The sequence below is a fragment of the Sylvia atricapilla genome, chromosome 16, assembly GCF_009819655.1.
Source record: "Sylvia atricapilla isolate bSylAtr1 chromosome 16, bSylAtr1.pri, whole genome shotgun sequence".
NCBI classification, from domain to species: domain Eukaryota; kingdom Metazoa; phylum Chordata; class Aves; order Passeriformes; family Sylviidae; genus Sylvia; species Sylvia atricapilla.
The window spans coordinates 11,084,475-11,106,707 of NC_089155.1; the positions used below are offsets into that span (position 1 = coordinate 11,084,475).

General features: G+C 43.4%; 2 protein-coding genes across 3 annotated transcripts; both read right to left on the reverse strand.

The window, feature by feature from the left end:
- Positions 1 to 1,577: 1,577 nt before the first annotated feature.
- On the reverse strand, positions 1,578 to 12,658 carry CDH26 (cadherin 26). Its single transcript, XM_066330446.1, has 16 exons — positions 12,494 to 12,658; positions 10,631 to 10,708; positions 10,424 to 10,546; positions 9,849 to 10,010; positions 8,712 to 8,859; positions 7,897 to 8,063; positions 7,609 to 7,737; positions 6,243 to 6,428; positions 5,767 to 6,029; positions 5,497 to 5,639; positions 5,027 to 5,260; positions 4,291 to 4,518; positions 3,601 to 3,722; positions 3,117 to 3,191; positions 2,762 to 2,845; positions 1,578 to 2,117 (listed from the first exon to the last, which is right to left on the reverse strand). Exons 1-16 carry the CDS (start codon positions 12,656 to 12,658, stop codon positions 1,926 to 1,928), a joined length of 2,499 nt encoding a protein of 832 aa, XP_066186543.1. The 3' UTR covers positions 1,578 to 1,925.
- A 1,446-nt stretch (positions 12,659 to 14,104) lies between these two features.
- FAM217B (family with sequence similarity 217 member B) lies at positions 14,105 to 21,571 on the reverse strand. Of its 2 annotated transcripts, none has more exons than XM_066330901.1 (4): positions 21,223 to 21,571; positions 19,937 to 20,042; positions 19,779 to 19,864; positions 14,105 to 19,379 (listed from the first exon to the last, which is right to left on the reverse strand). In XM_066330901.1, the coding sequence occupies exons 1-4, from the start codon at positions 21,240 to 21,242 to the stop codon at positions 18,008 to 18,010; spliced, it is 1,584 nt and encodes a 527-aa protein (XP_066186998.1). In that variant the 5' UTR covers positions 21,243 to 21,571; the 3' UTR covers positions 14,105 to 18,007. The 2 variants fall into 2 exon arrangements, with proteins under 2 accessions (XP_066186998.1, XP_066186997.1); XM_066330900.1 differs by having other exon boundaries at positions 21,218 to 21,571.
- Positions 21,572 to 22,233: the final 662 nt, after the last annotated feature.

Below are 22,233 nucleotides of genomic sequence, written 5' to 3' on the forward strand. Positions count from 1 at the left end.
GCTACAAAGGTCAACATCGTTGGGTGAAAGGCAAGATACTGGTGCAGCACCATTGATAAGTGCCACTCCTTAATTTACCACAGCTCCCTGTGTGACTGTGGTCAACAGAGCAGCTCCTTCAGCCTAAATTTCTGCTCTTTGAAGCACAAATATTACACCTTTATCTCACAGTGGTGCTGGGAGGCTGTATTAGCTTAGTGTCTGCAAGTCTTCAAATCCCTGAGGAAGCTGAAATACTGAATGTTACCACCTCTGTGGGCAATTGTGAGAACCTCCAGGGAACATTCTTATTTCCCAACGACAGAGTTTCATTAAAACAGGTCTTTTTTGTCCTGTGCAAGGGAGAACTTTACCAACATTACCAACCGTGGGTCTGATCACATCTCACATTTGGGTGACTGCAGGCATGGTGTGCTCCAAACCCACCACGAGTTTACACCAGCAGTAAACACACAGAGCACTTCCACGATCATTTTCAGCCTTGCGTAATTGTCAGAAGGAACAGCAAAGCACGGCATAACTCTAATCTCACCAATATGGTTATCATCTGCAATAAAACTGTCACCTCAGGTATTAGCAGCGCTGCTAAATCACTGGCCTGGCTTGAAGTCTTCCATCTGGAGTTATAAGTTAAGGACAGTTTATCACAGGAGTGATTTATTGTGTAAACAGATCTTGCTGCTGGCATTTAGGAGGACGTGGCTGCCTGCCACTCAGCCAAATTCTTTTATCACACTTGACTGAAGTTCCCAGCCTTGAATTATTAGTTAATAATATCCGAGCGAAAGCATAATTTATTGTTTAAGTAAACTTTGAAACACAAAAACAGTGTCTTAGCTCCCAGACCTAGTGCTTGCCTTAGGCAAAGCATTTTTCTTTCGGCACGAAATTGTAATAGAATAGGAGTAAGATTTGTAACTAATTCCAGCACTTCTGCATGTGTCACTTACCTAATGGCAGAATACAATCTCCTGAGCTGTTCTTTCCTCATTTCTGTATTGTAAGACCAACAGCCTTTGTGCCATAACTGACCAGAGGTCAATCACACACAGTCACACACGTCCAAACCACAAAATTTAAAAGTAACACGTCTGTGGTTTCCTGATAGGGAAATCTGATACTGTCCCCTTTTTATCATTTCATCTGTTCTATCAGCAGTGCTTGAGGAAACCCACGAGTTTCCCCCTCAGAGGCACTTGTGGCTAATTTAGAGCAGGAAGTTATTTCATTGAAAGGAATAACCTTGTCTGACAACAGTTTCTTAGCATTTAGGGTATTTACAGGAGTGCCATGATACCAACAGCCAGCAGATGCCAGCACACACACGAGCACCAAAAGTGCCTCTTCCATGCTAAAGGAGGGATGGTGCAGAGCTGTCCCAGGTGTGTGAACCCAGAGGAGAAGTGAACTTCCTCTTCGATGTTTCATTGTCATTTATGAAGGATATAAAATATGGCACTGTACTAAACCTAATCTTGCATTTAAAGAGGCCACTTACTGGAGAAAGGAGTATACACTGGTCTAGCAGGTACCTCCTTCTCTCTTCAAAACTGGCTTATTTCCATGTGGAACTCTGCCTGGAATTTCAGGCCTAGTGGATCTAGGGTTTTTTTCCCTTTGCATACTGAATTGAGGAGCCTTAATCTCAGATCTTCTATTTGTGTCAGTGTGTACAAATATGCCAAAATCCCCCCATCACCTCTGCGCAGGGAACCCTCGAGACACCAGGTTTTTTGGCTGCCCACATGAAGCAGTGCAGGCAGGAAGAATGAAAGGCCAGGTGCTCATGCTGCAAACACTGCAATGTCTTTAAGATGGTCCTTTTTTTTTTTTATTCTGATTTTTTTCCTGAAATTGCTGAAAAAGGCCAGAAGCCTTTGCAGCACCACAGTCACAGCCTTCTGACATTAACTGAGTGATGGAGATCACTTCTGACAGATCTCTTCCAGAGCAGAAAACATGGGTCCCAGAGTGTTCAAAAAATCATCAGGCAAGTCCTCACTGCCAATGGAGATGGAGCAGGGGGAGTTACTGGGCTCTAATTCTCCTTCCTCAGTGTATCTGCAAGGTTCACAGATGTCCCCATAATCCTCCAGTGTACTCTGGTAAAACACTTTCTAAAGAAGGGAAGAAACAATGCAAGTCAGCACAAAAGCTCCTACTGCCCTTTTGAAAATTAAAGGAAGTTACAGCAACCAAATTAGGCAGGAATTTACAGAGAAGAATATGAGTCTTTGCCTGACAAGGAAAGGTTCTACAGAAAGTCTCAGTCGCATAAGTTCTAGACTCTGAACTTTCCCCAGGGTACAGGTAGGGCAGGAAAGGGCATTTGATCTGTCCTGGAGCAGAGAGTGGCAAGTGACTTTGCCTGGGAGGCCTGCAGCCTGCCCATGGAGGGCAAAGGACAGGACTGCAAACATGCAAGGTCAGACAAGGCAAGGAAAGAGGAATTTGAATTTCCTTGACAGCACAGAAGTGGAAGAGCAAATGACAAAACTTCAACCCTGCTCAGGCACAAAAAGCATTTCAGCCCCACTTCTCCAGCCTGAAGGACAATTCAGTCTATGAAAAAAATGTATTTTCAACAAAGCCTTGAATGTTTTCCCATTGAATATATTCTTTGCTTTCAATTGCAGTGCTTCTGAGATGCTTCTGAGTGCTTCCAGAGCAGCTGCAGCCGGAGCAGCTGGCCAGTGTTGCAAGCCCTTTCCCTTGTGCTTACAAAACTTGACACAGGAGGAGTTCAACACTCATTTCTTACCTGAGCCAGTGTTCTATCCACTGTCTCTATGAAGCAATCCAGGTGTCTTGCTTGGGATGTCTTGTAACCAGTGAAACAGCCATTCTGGAAGACAGACACACTATCTCAGGTGTGACCAGCATAAAGCCACCTTCTGACATTTCTTTCACTCACCAATAACTCCAATTATCTTTCTCTCTGTTACGTCTATTTCTTTTGTGCTGCCTTCTCCAGTCACTCCAACAAGTGACAGTTATTTTCTAATTGCATGATACTGCATTATTCTCCCCACTGTTATTAACACCAGACCTAATTCTCAGGATATCACTCCCCTTGGTATAAAAAAGGACATTTTCATCAAGAACCAGGCAGTTACCTCAGCAATCACTTCTTTTCCAGCCTGCACAGACACAGGTGTTGGAGTAGCACTGTGTGTAATATCCAGCCCAGCCTGCACACAGGGAGAGGGATGGTGTTAATAAGGAACTGAACTAAGTGTGAAGGATCACACCTCTGCAGACTGATCCATTTTCCACTCTCATTTACTCCCTTGCTGCACACACCAGGATGTGTGTGCAGTAGAGTGACAGGAGATGCTGTGCTTCCTCACCTGTTGGATTCACCAGCAGGATGAGGCACCTGGAAAGGTCCTGCTGATACTGGAAAAGGGTAGGAGTGATAACAGTCTGTCACCAGAGTGGCATTGCCCAGCCCATGCAGAGCACAGCTCCCCAGACATGCTCAGTGGCAAATTTTGCTCAGTACCAAACCCAAAGGAAACGTAATTAAAGAGGTGATCAGTAGCACATTCAGCCACACAGCACTGGTGGGGTAGGGTGGATATATGCTGGCACACTCACCTCAGAAAAAAAACTGCTCTCTTCATTGTAGTTGATTAAAGTCTGTTCACCTTCCTGGGGTGGAGCAATGGCTTTGCTTTTAGCCCCTGACCCGTAACACTGGCAAAGCATGATGCTGGAGACTGTAGAGGAGAAAGGGAAAGGTGAAATAGGCACTGGGAATAGATGGGTTTGGCTCAACACAGTGAGGGGACAGGTCACCAGCCCACTTCCAAAGGACCTCCCTTGGCAAACCCCATCAAGGCAGCTGGTGCAGATGGAATTCTTGGTTGGAGGGGTGAGGCTGAGCAGGCAGACAGAACAGATCATGGACAGGTAACTAGAGGAGCAGTGCTCAGATTATTGATTTTTCTTCAGATAAGGAATCAGCAGTTCTCTCCAGCATTTACCAACATGGGCTTGCACAGAGGAACCAGCTCTAGAACAAGTTTAACCTCCATGGGAGAATTTCATTACTTTCAGTTTGCCAGGACATAGAAAATGCCAAAAAAGTGAAATATTCAATGTAAATAAAAATACTTGCTATATTGTATTAGAGTTTAGCTCAATGACAACTTACATTTGCCAATCATCCTCTAGATGCAAAACAATCATGATTTGAGTAGATTTGAGCTCAAGAGCTGCAATTGCAACAAGACCCAGTGGTCAGATGACAGAGAACCTGCACGTCTAACTTAGGAGGTTGCTTACCCAGTAGCAATAAGAAAGCCACCAGTATTATCGCAATAGCACCACCTCCAAGTCCCACTGCTGCTTGTAGAACTGGTGAATTTTTACATGTGTCTCCATCTGGGCAAAAGCAGAGCCTGATGTGCTGGTTCTGCCTGGTGGAAAATCCTTCACTGTCCTGAATAATGATGGGCACCAAGTAGCTGCCTTGTGGGAGGCTTCTTAGCATCAGAAGTTCAACTGACTGCCCTAGGAAGTGAAGTCAAAAAGACAAGTGAATCATTTCAAGACTCAAATAAAAAAGAGAAATATTGTCCAGTCCCTTGTGTGATAAAGGAAACTCATTTGCCCCCCAATTTCAAATATTTTTTCCAACCTTAATGCATCGCAGTAAATAGGACTAAATTCATCCCATCTCATCACCTCACTGAGCCTTCTGGGCAGAGACCTGTCCCAGCCTGGCTGCACTCTGGCACAGCTCCCTGAGAACTCTGGAATTCCTTAGGCAGTTAATCAAGTGAAGAAGTGGTTCCTCAGCTGTCTTATCCCCCTTTCTGCAGTTTGAGCCCATTTCTGCTGGTCCTCTCCTCAGCAGAGATGAAGAGCAATGTCACTTCTCACAGATTACCGTAACTTCATATTTTGAAGGCTCTTCTTCAGTATCAAACCATAAAGGTAAGAGACAGTGAAATAACCAGTTTATTTCAGGCCCACGACTGACAATAAACTCAGGAAGAACATGAAAAAAAGAACACACCGAAGTTCCTTCCTAATGTCCAGTTGTGCTTCACATCTTCAGAGTCCTCAGCCAGCTCAAATGTAAAGGGCCCTGAATGTGAATGGGCCAGAGCAGACTTGGCTTCTATAATGAGAGATGTCCCTTCTTTTTTGTGACACACATCTAAAGCAGGAGCCACCAATGATGGCATATGATCATTAATGTCAGACAAGTAAAGCAGGATGGTGCCAGTCCCAGTCTGTGGTGGCTTGCCTGGGTAGGAGCAAAAGAAACAGAAGAACACTCACAACTGGGCATTGAGAAATGCCAGTCCAGTGGCAGGATCTGATGGTTTATCTTACCACTCACACATAGCACGAGTTATAAACATTAGGGGGGTTTATTATCCATTAACCACTTACATCCTTAGTCTTGCTATCTTTATATGTTCAACATGCGCCTCATTTCACAGTCCAAACTGCTTGAATATTCTCTGTCTGGCTGCTTACCATGGTCAGTGGCATGAACAATAATGGTGTACAGGCTGTTGTTCAAAAAGGGGGATTCTTGATCAAAATCTTTTGCCACAGTAAGAGCACCAGAGTTCTCATCCACACTCAGCCAACCATCTGGGTCATGGGCTAGTTCATATCTGAAAAAGAAAGGGAAAAATTACAAGTTATTATTTTAAATGGATTTTGGGTAACAAACTACACTTGCAAACCTCTTAATATTCCTCAGCTATCTCTTATTCTAAGAGTTGGAACATCACCACTTACTTTATCTTATTTGGCACATCATCTGGATATGTGGCAGGATACTTTCTAAATACTCTCCCAGGCTTCATTGAATCTTCCTTTTGGACAACAAGTATAGGAGGATGAAACCTTGGAGCACGTTGTAAGACCTTGATGTTCACAGTTGTGTTTGTGGATTCCAGATCTGAGATCATCACAATGCCATTTCTACACCAGAAGAAAGGTTCTTCATTTGCTACAGAAATGACGAGTCTCATCTCAGAGTCACCTTCATAGCTGAGAGGCTGAAAACCCCAGAAAAAAAGCAGTTTAATAACAGATATGCCCTTTTAGCAGTTTATGAGCAGTTCTGACCTTTGTTTTGGCAGTCATACCTGTTACTTGGAAGTGAGCTGAGCTCATCCAACTCACCTGACTCTGAATCTCAGCATCAGACAGGCCACATGACATTGCCACGCTCAGCTTATCTATTGCTCCTCTATCTATTACCTCCTCACCTTGATAACACTCAAAATGCCTTCATTTGTGGCTGGATCTGTCTCAATGGTGAACTGCTCCTTCTCATTGCCCTTTGTTATTTTGTATTTTGCTCTCCATGCTGGAGAGTTGGGAGAGTCTTTGTCTTCCACTTGGAGCCTTAGCACAGCTGGATGTTCCTCTCCTGCCGAAATCTGCACATGGTACTGGGAAGGAAAAGGAAGGAAATAAGGATTCTATCTTTCTGTCTGTCTGTCTATCTATCTATCTATGTATCTATGTATCTATCTGTCTATCTATCTATCTATCTATCTATCTATCTATCTATCTATCTATCTATTTTATGTAATCTCCTCACAATGGCTTTATTTTTGACGGTGCAATGTAGCCACCAGCTTGCCTAACTAGCACTCCATAGACAGACTGAGAAATGCCACTTAAATCACCTAAGGAGTGATGACGTAGAAATAGTATGCAATTTGTTTGTCTTTATTTTTTATAACAAATTGGTCACTGCCTGAGAGCCTAAAATTCAGATTCTTGCCTTTTAATATACAAACAGCATTATCCTTGCATCACAACTTTAAAAAATGCAATAGAGATGATACTCAGAGAGAAGGAACAAATCAAAGCTGAGAGAAGGGTCAGAATTTTACTAGATAGGAGCTGATGACAAAGCACAGGCTTCTTGTTTAAACCCATTTTTGCAGGTGATGTAACATTATTCCATCAGGTCCTTCAAACACCAGGTAGAAGACACTGGTGAAGGAGTTTGTTTTTGCAGGTGACTTTGTACACACTGTTGTAACCCTATTGTATCTGTTGCAGCTCTTTACAACCTCAGCTGTTTGCACAGAGCAGTACCTGACATGACTCAGCACTCTGAATACGTGTGCTGGGTTTGGCTGGGATGGTTTATTTGAGTGGATTGTAAAATGAAGAGCAGCTTGTAATCATAGAATGGTTTGGGCTGGAAGGGACCCTAAAGGTCACCTAGTTCCAGCCCTTGCCAGGGGCAGGGACACCTCTAACTAGACCAGGTGGTTCAGAGCCCAGCCCAGTCTGGTCTGGAACACTTCCAGGGGTGGAACATCCACCACTTCCCTGGGCAATCAGCATCTCAGCTGCTCAGATGTCAGAATAAACTGAGCTTTATACTTCCTTATGCTTCCAGTGACACAAAAACCTTCCGGTGATGTACACAGAAAATTAACAAAGTTTAGCACTTTAAGAGATATTTTATCTGACAGATCTCATTTGCACAAGTTTTGCCCTAATTCTGCAAGGGTCTGAGGGTTTTCATTTCCACTGGTGAGTGCATTTAGCATTTGGAAGGACTGAACTGTACTTAGAAAGGCCCAGTGAAGTAATAATGTTTTCCCTTACGTTATCACTAGTAAATACAGGGAGGTGGTTGTTTGCATCTTCAACAGTGACAGTCACTGTTGCAGTAGATGACAGCTGAGGACTTCCATGGTCACTGGCTTTAATCAGAAGGTTGAAAGAATTGGCAGTCTGAAAAACAGAAACAGGGAAGTTCCTGAAACTTAGTTGAGAAGCAGTTCCCACATTTTGTCAGCCACAGCTGGATGTGAGACTTTTGTACCTGGTACCTGGTAACTGTGTAGTGAACAGGTATCATGCATTAATGATGAGAAGATGAATATACATCACCTGATAATCCAGGCATCCTGACAGAAATATTGATCCTGTGGTGGGATCAATGTTAAATGTGAGTCCAGCTGGAGAGGGCATTTGCTTATGCATAGAATAGGACACCTGTGAGTTCACAGAGCCCACTTCATCTTTGTCCAGGGCTGTGACTTGGATAACTGGCTCATCTAGGATGAAGAATTAATGAGATATTAATGGGAGTGTTTTGTTTCAGTGTGGAGTTCTCAGACCTGTCTGCAGGCTCTTAAACACACAACTCCTAAGAAAATCTACACCTTCTCTCATGGCCATGGTTATCCCTGCACTGACTCTGGCCACTAATGCATTTGGGTGGCAAATCTGCCATAAGAACTGTTAGACTACAGAATTACCACACTCCTGGCTTTACTTCATCAAAAACATGTACTATTTTTTCATGCCAGCTCCTGAGGAGGTGACACCACATGTGTACACACCCAGGGGTAAGCCTTTGTGTTTCTGAGCAGTGTCTGACCACCTTTCTGTGAAGCTGGGTGCATGTGCAGCTCCCAGACCCACAGCTGAGATCAGCATGCTACAGGCTTGGCTCGTAGTTTAGAAAAAACATCTTTGAAGTTTTTCCAGAATGTCTCCAATGGCACTCTAACGTACACTGAGGTTAATCAGACAAGAAGTTGAAATGCAGGAAACAGGAAAATGTCCCTGAATTCCTGAGTGTTGAGTAAAAGGTAGAGAAGGGAACAGGTTTATTAGAAAAGGGATAATAACAGTGAAGGGATTAGGATGAGGACAGCCACACACAAACCAGCAGTAATCCTTGTTTGGGTGGCCCTTACCTTTACTGTGGTTCTCTCTTATTGTGGTGCCATATTCTTCCATGGAAAACTCAGGGGCATTGTCATTGATGTCTTTAACCTTTATCTTGAAGAATATAGGGCGGTCCAACAGCTCACCAGATCGTCTGTTCTCAATATCAAAACGAACCTGAAAGAGTAGCAACACAGACGTCAGAATGAACTGAACAGCACCATTTGGGTATCAGAACAGAACAAAAAACTTTCAATTTTGAAGCTGCTTCAGTCAAATTTTCTTAGCACTGGCTTTCAATCACATGGTTAAGTCATTATTTCACCTTACAAAAGTAGTAGATTTGTAATGATCATCTTGGGCCTCAAACAGCATTTTTAAAAGTAAAAAAAAAGATTTTTAGTGAAAATTGATTCTTTGAAATGGCTGCCTAAAAGGCAAGATGTTGCACAGAAAACCACATGGAAAACTATAATTTGGGTACAGTTAATCCACAGAGACCCAAATAGAAATCATTACAGAATAAACATAAGGAGACCGCGACTGAATTTTTTTTTTCAGGAGGAAAACAAACCCACACTCCCATATTTCATTCATAAACTTGTTATCACATTTCTTTCATTGCATTTCCTGCTTGTGAACACTTTTCTGCTTTTTAAGAAGAAACATATGCTTCCTCTTATGTAAAGTTACAGTAATACAGCTTTGCAGCTCCTCCAGGATTACCCAGTTTCCGTAACACATGACTATCTGCCTGCATTCCCCTGATTAGGAGGTTGTGTTTACAGCTCAGTGTTCTGGCCACTAGAGCTGTAACAGATTTTGAATTTCAGGACAGCTTTTTAAGTTTTTAGGTCATGATCAGAGGTCATCCCAGAAAGAAGATCAAAAAGAAGAGTGCAGATACTTGTGGAAGTTCAGACAAGTACCATTATAAACCATTCTACCATTACCATTATAAACCACAGAGGTTTATAATGAAAAGTGATGTGGAAGTTAATTGGTCTCTTCTGAGCCATTCAATTTAGCAGTTATTGCCAAAGATAAGAAAAGCAGGCCATGAAAATGCCCATTTAGCATTATTATAGGTGTGTCTCTTTGCTGTGAAGCTTTTAGGCAGGAGAGAACGTTTAACCAGCTGGAAGGGTCCTGTGCAGGTGTGTTACCTGGAAAGCTGGGGTCCTCTCCCTGTCGATGGTGCGATGGACGTACACGTGGCCATTGGCATCATCCTCTATGGAAAACAATCCCACCTCTGGAGCCTCATCCACCCCAGGTCCACTGATCAAATACTTCAGTGAGGTGTTGTATGATCTATTATTGAACAGCTTTGGAAGAGAGGAGCAGGACAGTGCAACGTGAGCAGGGAAAATGGAACAGAAATAAAAATAATTGAGATCAATTCTCCTTCTGCCTCTCTCCCCTTTGCAGAGGGGGACTCTACTGGCCTCAGCCAACCCCACAGCATCACTGCACTCTTACCACTTCCACTCCATCAACCTCTTTCCCCTGAGTGTCCTTACAGCTTCCCACAGGAAGGGCCAGTAAATGCCTCCCACTTCACAGTTCTACCCCTCTCTGTGGAAATTATACAAGTTTGGATGAGTAAATTTTTTTAAAAGTTGCTTTTTAATGAACACTTCTTGCCCTCTGCTCCCTGTGGTATTTTATTGTACAGCCTGAGGTGATGAATGCCTTTGCTGAGCTTCAGGCAGAACTTTTCCTACAAGGTGGTTTGTACCTGTCCAGCATATTTGGGGAATGGTCCTTTGTCCTCCTCTTGAACATCAATGGTGGTGACAATCCAGGCCCTTTTTGTTCTCTTCAGAGGTGGCAGACTGTCTGGCTGATAAGAATCCATCCACTATTGGATAAAAACAGGGTTTAGTGTCACAGTTTGCACAGTTAGCTGCTGTGAATCTGTTATTGCATAATATTGACAACAAACCTGAATACTCTTCCTTCTGATGGCTTGTCTTAAACTGAAATTTTCAATTTCATGAGAAAAACTGTCAGCAGCAGTAACCTTGTGAAAAGAAGAAAAGTGATTGTGACAAGTACGGGTCACTAGAAAATCTTGATGTGTTGCCTAGGAGGAATTTGCCTTCACAGAAACATATTGATCCAGTTCTGACAGAATTGTATTGAATTGTATCTAACCTTTAACTCCACAAATATCATCACAAATATCATCCATCTCATTCCAAATGAACGCCATGAGAGCTGTGAGAGCAATTCCTCTGGTCAGAGGATGCCAGACCCCATAAAAATGCTCTGTCCATGCAGATATCAGTCTTTGGTATCATGTCTATGGCTTTTCCTAAATCAAGGATCTCTAGTTTTTAAATATTCACCCCTGTCTCTCTGTGTCCAGTGCTCCTTTAGAAGTTGTCTGGTGTTGACAGGATATAAACTGACTTTTGCAATAAAGAGTTAATTATGGGGAGAACTTCAGAGTCTCAGGGGCTCTGTGGTGTGACTTGAAGTGCTCCAAATACAGCTGATCTACCTAAGGTGACTGCTGGACCAAAATCTCTAACTCAGATGAGTAAAATAAATCACTGAGAAAAGTGGCTACACCCAAACTGGCACACTTTGCCTTTTCGTAGAAATGCAACCTTCCTGCCCAGGCTTCAAACTCTGCTTTTTACTGGAAATCTTTCACCTCAAAGGACTATGGCAGTGCTCAAATTAAAACATTGCCATTAGCTCACAGGTAACTCGGACACCTTTCTCCTACTTCTCAACAATTTCCTTGGAAATCTGGAGCTTTATTACAGAGAAACATATCTAATGTTTACAAAAATGGAACGCATCTCTGCCTGCCCAGACATGACCACAGGCCTTTACCACGTGACTTTATTCTGAAGAAATAAAATACGTGTAAATTGGTTGTGGTTATAAACGTGCTGAGTAATGAATGGGGTTCACCAGTAATGCCTTGGAGCTGTAAAGCTGTTTACACCCAGGGAAAAGCTCTGTGACATGAAAACAGAAAGCAAGGCTGCAACTGGGCACTTGACAGTGGTCTTTGTTGGATTTGCTCCAGGTTCAGCCCTGCTGGACCCCCACAACAAGCTCTTTTCCCCTTTTCTATGTGTAGCTTCTCTGGAAGCTTTAACTGTGTATTTTTTTATCTTCCCCACTCCTCTTGTTCACCTCCACAGCCATGGTTCAGGCTAGAGCTGTCCCCATTCCAGTCAGGGGGACTGGCAGAAAGGAATAACCCAGTACAGGACCATGAATCCCACAGAAACTCCTGGAAACTCCACTGAGTTCCTGGGGGGGTGATGGTGAAGGTGGCAGGGTCACCAGCAGGCACCAGTGTGTTCTCCAGGTGTGAGACCTCTGCTATTCCCAGCAGCAGGAGCAGAGGCTCCCCAGCCCTGCAAAGCCCTTCCCAGAGACCCGAGCCCAGGAGCTGGGGCAGAGGAACAGGTGCCTGTTTTGGAGGCACCAGCAGGGACAGACAACTCACAGAGGGGTTAGGGTGGGAAGGGACCACTGGAGACCAGCTGGTCCAGCCTCCCTGCTCCAGCAGGTCCCCTCAAGAACACCACTCAGGATTGTGTCCACATGGACTCTGCATGTCTCCAGGGAAGGAGACTCCATCGCCTCTCCAGACAGCCTGTCCCAGGCACCAGCCACCCACACAGAAGTTCTCCTCATATTCGGGTGGAATGATCTGTTGCCATCTCCTGCCTCTCACCCTACTGCTCAGCACCCCAAGTTCTGGAATGTTCTGGCTCCATCCTCCTGCTGTGCCCCCCGTGCAGCCAGACCCCCTGCCCACATCCCAGCCCACACCCACCTGCAGCAGCAGCAGGATGATGAGCAGCTCCAAGGGGTGCAGCAGGACCATGGGGGACCTGAGAAGATGCTGCTGTGGGAGTTGAGAGCATCCAGGTGCAGCAGAGCCAGGTCTGCGGAACGTTGTGTGATGGCTCCCTGCAGCCCAGGGCTTTTCCACCAGCATTTCCACTGTGGGCAGCCCCAGAGGACCACAGGTATTTCCACCCCCTCAGACAAGGTGAAAAAACCTGAACTGTTCTTTCTGTCAAACTGAACTGGCTCCAAGCAAAGCTGACTCCTCCTGTGGTGTTGGGTTGCTTCAGTCAGTCTGCACCTGTCACTTCCACACACAATAAATGGACCATGACTACAGTTTTATTGCCATTTTACAGCACGTGTCTTGATGCAACAGTTCCTTGGAAATGCCATTCCCTCAAAAGTTCACCGTTGTTTGCTAAGAATAAACAGACAGTTCTACGTTCAATAGGAGCTGGGTTTATCTGGGTTTATGCCCAGAAAAGCTGCTTGTCTATGATTTCAGACTTTGAAAGGAGAGCAAGCTCTGTCAAAGCTTATTTGAAAGCTGATACGTCCTGTTCCACCCAAAGGCCACCAAGCAAGGATGGACTTGTATCTCTGGAGATGAACTTCCCACACAGGGTGGGAAAAATACGTTTTAAACAAAACTAACAAAACAAGAAGGAAGCAGGAAATTAAAAATTAAGAAACAGAGAGTGGCAGAGAGCAGGGGCAAGTTTCTGGCTTCTGTGGAAACACCTCTCACAGCATTTTCCGTTCTCCAGATTTGCTCTTACTGGGCTCAAGGTTTATTCTCATTTAAATAACTTAGTGTTCTGGAAGTTCTGAAAGGAAGAATTATGGGAGAACTCATCTACTGTTCAGGTGAGAAGAAAAGTAATAGAATGTGTCAAATATGACACACTCAGGTAGGCAGGAAGGCAGGTGGGATCTTCCAAAACTCACAAATAACAGCAAAGGTTAAATAGCAGCACTTGGACAGCAGGAAAACATTCAAACAGCAGGAACATTCTGACTGTAAAACTGTTGTGTGATACCTCACAACGGAACTTTGTAAAGCTTACTATAAATATTACTGAAATAGCAAAAGAAAGGCCTTTTTCAACATGAAAAAATAAAACATTTCAATCTCCCTCACTTTATTTTCCTCTGGATTAGCCTCAGCTGAACGCAGGAACATGCTGTGTGTGAAATTTATACCCATTCCTTACTGCGGGGGAAAAAAATCCAGTCCGGGTTTTGATCCATTCCGGACTCTGCGAAAAACCCATTCCAGGATTTCCCTCCAACCGGCTGGCTCCATTCTGAACTCCTGGAGAAATCCGGTCCGGGATTTCCCTCCAAACCTCCCCTCAATTGAGTCCGTTCCGGACTCCGGGTAAACTCCGGTCCGGGTTTTCCCGCCCGCTGGCTCCCGGATGGAATTGCCCAAAATTTGAAGGAAAAATCCGGATTTTTATGGCTTCCCTTGGCCAGCTGGAGCCGGGATGTGCTGAGCCATCCCCTCCACTCGACACTGCAACGCCGGGATTTTCTCCACGGAAATTCAGTGGTGCCATCTTGGGAAGAAAATACAACTGGGCAACACACAGGGCAGAATGTCACTTTTATTGTAGCAAATATACGGTACCTTTGAATGACAAGATCACTTTCCCATGGAATTACTAGCAAAAAATATCCGCAAAAAGTTCAAATAAATAAGAATACATGAATACCAACATCAAAAGCTGGGCTGCAAATCCTCAGTTAATCAAGTTCAGTCCTTACAGCGTGGTCTGTTTATTTTTCAGATGAAAAACCACTAATGCAATGGGAGCAACAAAGGCTCAATACCTTTAAAATAAGGCAAAAAAATAGTACATTCTAGGCAATTTCATACTGTCGAAATTTAAAGTATCAGCTCCAAAAAAAGCCCATACCAGCTGAAAAAAAAAAACTGTCAAAATTCTCAGAATTGTAACAATAAATAGCAAATACAAAAGTTCCCTCAAAGAACAATGAGTGAAACACAGAACAGACACGAGCAGTGACGGGATGAGGGCAGATCTCAGAGTCTGGAGGCAAGGAGGGCAGTTTAGGCTGCTGGAATCAGCACAAGCCTCCCTGCAGCATCATCCTGCTGCATCCAGCTGAAAACACGGCAGGAGAACGTTACCACCCTCTGTGTGAGATGGCAGCGATGGAGAAAAAAGGAATATGGCAAGAGAAAAAACAGTATTGCTTTAAATATCTTCACGTGATGCACTAAAAATACATCAGCATTACTAAGGAAAACAGTTGATACATATTGGAGTGAAATTCTGTTTCCTCACCTCTTCTAACAGGGTCATTTCACTGAGTTGTTCAAGGTTTATACTCATGTCACTAAAGCAGAGTCTGGCTGTTTATTTAAAATGCATCCTGAGCATATTTGTTCTGTAGGTTATACTGCAGAACACTAAACCTTTACATTCTCTAGCCAAAAAAATAAATCACTCTGTTTAAATATCTCACATCACAGTAATCTCTTCTTCAAGAAGCATCACCAGTGCTAGGCTTAGGTCCACATGATCATATTGCTAAATCTTGTAAAAAGAAAAAAAGGGGCTAATAGCCACATAAACACGGTGCTGTGCAAGTATCTTAAGTAATTAATTTTAAACTGAATGTGCCTGCTGGAATAAATTTTTCTGCTCTCTTCAGAAGTGCTTCTAAAGCACTATCTAGCAATACAAAAGGAAAGAAATATAAACCACGGTCCTCTAGATAAAAAGAGCTCGTTTCATCTGTAGGCCCAGAACATGGTGAAGTTCAAATGCAAATGGGATAAAACCCAGCCCCTGCAGGTCTGCTCAGGCCAAGAGCTGTTTGTTGAGGCAAGCACAGAATTTCCATTTCTGTGTGTGAACAAAGAGAAGCGTGTCAGAAATATCAAACCAATGACAGAAATGAGACTGGAGTGATTATCACATGAGACAAACTCACTTGGCCAGATCCCACACGGAGCCCAGTGATGTACAGGTTTTCAGACTTCTTCAAAGTGGCATCACCACCTGCACCTGCCTCACTTTTTAGTCTCCAGTGACAGACTGGTGTCCATAACATGACAAACAAACTACATTAAATCTTTCCTACCTCTGTGACAAAATACTTTTCCCAGTGCCAATCACCTTTACTCTGGTCACAGCTGATTGAGGTGGGGTTTATTTATTCTTATAGAAGTGATCATGCAAAATGTGCCTGTATCTACATGCCCTCCTTACAACCCAGGAAAGCTGCCATTTAGAAAATTTAGCATCCAGCAATATTCAATGCTAGAACAACATGCTAAATTATTTACTGCATCTAACAGAATTTGTTTTAAAAGACTGCTATTTTGATTATTGCTTGGATCCTGCTCAGGTTTGGTGCTTGTAACAGTGATCTAGAACAGTGCATTAAAATCCTGATCATTGGCAAAGCAGCTCTCCTGTTTTTCGCTACTCTTCATGTGAATCAGGAAAACTTGGCTAAGGCAGGCTTGCAGAATTTGGCCAGAGCTTGAAATACTAGCACTGGGAGCAGGAACCTTTCATCTATAAAAGCTGAAATACGTGAGGCTGGACCAAAACAAAAGGGTGAAACAGCAACACTGGGATGTGCTGGTCCTCTGCAGCTGCTGGTGTTCAGTCCCATCCTGAGTGCCACCACACGTCTGACACCAATTTCTCTGGTGTTCAAGCATCTCAGATTAAGTTTCACTTGAATTGCACAGAGCTGAATGTACATGCAACTACAATTCATATTAAGTGTAACTTTACAAATATTGATTCTGGAAATGTAATACTGTCTATTACATTCGTTTCCTTTACCGAGTCAAAATTTCACATTTGGTCTCCAGTAGACTAGGAAAAAAACCACTAAAAATATTTCTTAGACTATTCCTGAGCAATGTTTTTATGTACTGTAAAATACTCTACTTTATTACTACGTTTCTTAATATTCTCAACTTTTCAAACTACAAATAAGTTCATGCTTTGAAATTTTACAAAGCTGAAGATCGGTAGGCACAATGAAAGATAGAAACAGCTAAGCATCTTAAAACCAAGATGAGCTCACCAAGAGAAGTGCAATTGAGCTATATACATAATGTACTCTTCAGTGTTTGCTACTTTTTCATTTTCTATCACAATGTCAAGGACCCACTTGGCAGAATCTGGTCCATCAGATCTCAGCTCACTTCTCACAAAGATTGGGACTGGTGGCTGAGGGGGAAAATACACCGACCAGGATTTAAAAGTAAAAAACATTCCTTAGAATTTCACCTTAACAAGATCTTGTCCCCAGCTGATGTGGTTGATTTGAAATTGTAACAGATCTTAACTGTCCTTTGTATTCTCCTGTATTTCACAGACACAAGAGAAGACAGAAGACCTAGGACAGAACCCAATCCTGGTTGTACAATTTCTTTCTGTAGGATATTTCCCCATCTCACCTCCCTAAACTTTAAGAAGCCAAGCTATACTGGACCACAGGATAAATAAGAGTCATCTTAAGTGACTAAAAATAGGTATCTTCTGTATCAAAATATATCTTTACTTCAACTTACAACACCTTTTAAAATCTTCCCCTAAGAGTCTTCTGATTTGAGAGACTACCAGTTCTGAAAGCCAGGCCATATAGCTAAAAGCCTTAGTTTGCATTACTCAAATATATCCAAATGCAATTTCAAATTTGGTCATTTCCCCTAAATGACAAAAAGCATCAAGGCCTACAAAATGAACTTCCAGGAAAGCTGTCTGTAAACACAGTGAAGATTCCAGGGTATAAAAATACACATTCCATTTTCTTTATCTGTCATTATTGAAGCTATCTGGTCCCTTACACTTTGTCTTAAAAATAATTCTTTCTGCATTAAAATATTCCAAAACATTATCTTCATTCTTCTTATTCTTCTTCTTCTCAAAAAAATAATATCTATTTCATAAAAAAAAAAATCCAATTCATCATCTTCTGCGAAGAATTAGAGTTGACTTTGCATAGATAACAGGCTCCATTGTTTTATAAAAACACCACAATCAAACCTGTCCTACAAAAGCACATCTGGGCAAGGAGAAGGGCATGGACCCTATTCCCTCACACCCAGCAGGGTAAGTACAAGGAACACTCAGACTTCAGCTGGTGCAGACAGGACATTCTACACTTCTCTAAACTTCACACTGTGCTATTGTTATCTTCATTGAGCCATCATAAATATTTTTGAGGAAAGACCAATGGAAGACACTTGCCTTCAGGGAAAACATTTCCTGCTGGCTTAAGGTCGAATCTATAGAAATGAACAGTGCTGACTCAGAACCACGGGCCAGGAACATTTTTCTCAGGATCTTCCTATGAAGAAAAGATTCTTCTGCACTGGCCAGATGCTTTCTAGCAGTCAAGAAGCATCAACGTTCACTAATGAATTTTCCCTCACTGAAATTTACGTGGTGGTGGCTTTGTGCCATTTGTTTTTATTTTCCTGTCTGCTGTTGGTTTTTTAGGAGGAACATAACTGCTGGCATTGCCGTTTTTTCTTTGGATTTGCACTCGCGTACGTTTTTAAGCCTTTGATGGGAGCAGCTGCACCATGAAATGCTGGGGTTTGCTTAGGGGGCCTGATGTTACCAACACTTTGGATTTTAGAGCTGCTCTCGGGGGGCTGCAGACCGAGAAGCTGCTGCTTGGCAGCTGGTTTCTTCTTCACTTCACCCCTTACATCACCAGCTTGCCTCTGAGAAGACGCTGCACATCCCATCCTCTCAGGAGGCTTCAGGCGACCCGGGTGGGAACGCACCTGGCGAGTGTCCTCAGAGCACGGCTCTGCCCTGTGCCCCAGACAGCTCCTGGGCAGCCTGCTGACCCCTTCCTGGGGCACTGCCTGCCTGCTGGGCACAGGGCTGAGCAAGGCTTTGCCTTTCCCGGGGCTCCTGAGGGCACGGCCGGGGGCAGTCTGGGGCCGGCCTTTGGTGGCCCGGCCCTTCTCGCCCTGCACCGTCTGCATCTGCAGCCACTCCAGCTGCACCAGGCGCTCGAGGTATTTCTCCAGGGAGCCCGTGGGCCTGGGGCGGAATTCGCTCTTCCCTTCCACGTGGACGAACACGGCCAGCTGCCTCAAGTCCCACGAGTTGAAAGGGGGCGGCAGGAAGTCGGGGTAGTAATATTCGGATTCTTTAAATCCTATTTCAGGGATGTGCTCCAAACAAACCGGGTCGATTTCTTCAGCTCTGAGGATGAGTTCTGGTGGTGTGCAGGGAGAGGGGGGAATGGGGATCCTCTCTGAGTCAGAGAGGTCACTGGCACTATCATCTTCAGCATCTTCTTTAATAATTTGTACCGATTCAAAATCAAGAAACATTTCAGCTACAGATGCTTCTTGCCATTTCGAAGAGCCTGGGCTGGCTTCAGCAATGTATTCTTCGTGATTCTTTCCCAGCTGTTCTTTTTTACTGCAATAAAAATGCTGCATTGGGACATCCTTAGCCCTGCCGAAGTTTTCTTGTGTGCTGCCCTTTGTGCCAGGGGGACTCCTGTGCAGGAAGGATTCATTTTGCCTTCTTTCTGGGGGACTCCTGTGCAGGAAGGATTCGTTTTGCCTTCTTTCTGGGGGACTCCTGTGCAGGAAGGATTCGTTTTGCCTCCTTTCTGGAGGACTCATGTGCAGGAAAGATTCGTTTTGCCTTCTTTCTGGAGGACTCATGTGCAGGAAAGATTCATTTTGCCTCCTTTCTGGAGGACTCCTGTGCAGGAAAGATTCGTTTTGCCTTCTTTCTGGAGGACTCATGTGCAGGAAAGATTCGTTTTGCCTTCTTTCTGGAGGACTCCTCTTTGGTCCTTGTGCACTGTGCAGTGAACTGCAAACACTTGTGATCCTAAAGCAAAAGGAAGTTCATGTCCTGTTAGAATGGCCAATGCTTTTAAACAGCAGCTTACAAAGGTGTTGCCACCCCTTCAAGGACAGGGATCTCCATGACTGAAGATAAAACTGGCACAGAAACTTGGTAATTGCTGGTAGAGATAACACTGCCTACTACTGACTTTTTGTTGCTTTTATTTTTATTATGCTTTTATTTTTATTATGGTTTTGCCAGAGAACTCACTAAAGCAGGATAGCAAGTTTCCATTTTGATAACTTATATTTGCTGTCCTCAAAAATGCTGAACTCTGAGCCAGTGAAGTCAAATGCAAAACACAGCAGCTACAGTTTCATCACAAGCATTTTGTGTACCAGTTTGAAATGACTACAAATTAAACAGATAACATAAAATTACCTTTTTGACTGATTACTGCTATCCAGCTGGTTCCTTCCCTTCTTAAAAACACTTGGTTGGTGACCATCTTGAATGCCATGGGAAATCTGAAGGGATATGAAAGTTTGTGATGTTACTGAGCAGATAGCCTTTTTAAGTTAGAAAAGAGGATTATTTACCTTTTCAATGGCACTTGATACATTTTTGCCTAATCTTCCAGGAGGAGATTTCGCATAAGAAGTTGGTTTATTTATTCCTTTGGTGCTTGGATGGCTTTTTCCATTACTGTAACCAGAAAGAATTAAACACAATATCAGATATAAATAGCAGCATATATGAGTGTCAGAATGGAGGAACAATAAAAGCTTAGAGTGCAACTGAATTTAAAAAGAGGTTGATTGCAGTTATTCTTAAAGTTCATCAGAACTATGCCATGGCCACTTTCTACTTTTTATACTACAAATGCACTGCTGTATTTTTAATATTACTAATGCAAAATGAGTAATTCTATCAGATAATATAATATTAGAATGTAGCCCTTACATTGAATCCTCTGTCAGAGGATCCCAAAGCTCCTTTGGAAATAATAAATATTACAGACAAGAAATATAACTACTGATTTTTCTAGTACCAGGTAGGTGCTCCAATTGCAATTTACCACAGTTAATTATGAAGTACAATAGAAAGATCACTGCAAGCCAAATCTTGCTTCTCTTTCCCATCTGCATATTCTCAACAAAATTTAAAGCATTGTTCCTTTGAGGATAAGAAGTAGAAGTGAACAGGGAGCATAAGGTCTCTTCTGATATTAATACAAACTATTTCACAAAGAAGGCATAAGAAAATTCTCTATTTCATATTAAAATGAGGTTGTGAAAACATTATTAGGAGAAAAATCTCACATGAAAGCAAAAGGAATGGCATTACTGATCTGGGCAGCTTAGAACTAAAATATGCTGTGTTAATTCAACCAGCTACATTTCTGTGTAAGCATACAGAATAAATAAATCAGCATATTCTGTATGAATAAGAACAATGTTTGCTCTACAAACAAGAAATATTACTGATTTCCAAATGGAAAGCTTTAAAATACCATTTCAGAACAGGAATAACCAACTGTGTCCTCCTGTCTAAACTAGCATTACTGCAGTTCAGTTAAATTGCCAGGCTGTACATCTTGTTCTCAGTTTTTATGTCAGTATAGCCAGATTTTGTTTTTTAAAACACATGATTTCACAAATTCAAGAGCTTATAAAAGAATGAAACTAAGTCCTGTGCCTCCAGCATTGCTGCAGTCACCTCTGTGACCTTGTGACCTGCACGATCATCCTGCACAAGCATTTCTGTTGTTGGGCTCAGGGGAGGGGATGGCAGTGGGAACAGGAGAGCCAGGCACTTCATAACTAAGCCCAGTATGTTGACATTCCACTAACTATAAAAAGAGAAATTAATTTCCTTACTTTACCATTCCTTTGTGGTTTTCATTGGTGTGGCTGTGGCTTTCCTTCAGCTGCGTCTCTCTGTGCAGTAATAAGGGATATTCCTGAATGCCTGGTCCCATTATTCCTCTTTCCAAAGGCTATCTGCGCCCTTACTGTTACATAATTTTCAAACGGCTCCAGTCTTTTGGCTTTGCAAGACACAGTGTATCCAATGCAGACATCCCCACGTCCTGGAGATGCTGGCGACAAACAAAATCCTCCCGACGTGATTCTATTTTTAAAGCGGTAAGATAAATATAATCAGCTACCAAACTGTACAGGAAAACAGTCCCCTCCCCCGGCACTGGCTTAGTGAGAAGCAGCATCGTTCAATTTACTATTGCCAATCCATGGAAATACCTGCGGGTATAGGGCCGTGCTCCCGGAGCTCCCGTGCAGTGTCATGTGCTCATCCCCATCGCTCAGCCTGCGCAGTTCTGAGCCCGGGCGTCACAGCCCAAGGGGCGGCTCTTCCTGCTCCCGATTGATGGAGAGTAGGTGATCAACCCCCTGCGTGCTCTGCGAGCTGAGCTGTCCCCTGTGTGTCACCAAACGCGCTCTTCCGATATGCACATATGCAAATTTTGTATCCGATACTTCATTTGTTTCTTTTTCCAAAACAAATGTCTCATCAGTTCCTACTAAAAATACTCCGAGCAAGATCCATTGCTTTCTTTTCCTTCCCAGGAACTGCATTCCCGTATCAGGGAACTGCACGGTTCCAGGGATTCACAATGGTCTGCAAATGTGACAAGTGACAAGCAGCTCTCCTGACCCCCCTTTACTTCTATTGCAGTGCTGTTTATGTATTTACGGTCATATTCATGTCCCTGTCCATTACACTTGATCCCGTCCTATCCCCCAAACGCCTCCCCGCATCCTGTCCCGGCCGCGCTTAGCACAGCCGAGCCCAGAGCAGAGCTGCCGGACGGGGCAGAGCTGCGGCCGGGATGGTGGCAGCGCCCGGGATGGTGGCGGTGCCCGGGATGGTGGCA

What these genes read in the sequence shown, in the direction of transcription:
- CDH26 (XM_066330446.1), bottom strand. Translation starts at nt 12,658, where the DNA reads ATGCTGGTGGAAAAGCCCTGGGCTGCAGGGAGCCATCACACAACGTTC. An exon ending in TCATCCTGCTGCTGCTGCAG is followed by an intron (nt 10,709 to 12,493) that starts GTGGGTGTGGGC and finishes TCTTTTCACAAG; the next exon opens with GTTACTGCTGCTGACAGTTT. An exon ending in TGTTCATGCCACTGACCATG is followed by an intron (nt 5,261 to 5,496) that starts GTAAGCAGCCAG and finishes GCTCCTACCCAG; the next exon opens with GCAAGCCACCACAGACTGGG.
- FAM217B (XM_066330900.1), bottom strand. Translation starts at nt 21,318, where the DNA reads ATGGGACCAGGCATTCAGGAATATCCCTTATTACTGCACAGAGAGACG. An exon ending in AACCACAAAGGAATGGTAAA is followed by an intron (nt 20,043 to 21,217) that starts GTAAGGAAATTA and finishes TTCTGGTTACAG; the next exon opens with TAATGGAAAAAGCCATCCAA. An exon ending in TATCAAGTGCCATTGAAAAG is followed by an intron (nt 19,865 to 19,936) that starts GTAAATAATCCT and finishes ATATCCCTTCAG; the next exon opens with ATTTCCCATGGCATTCAAGA.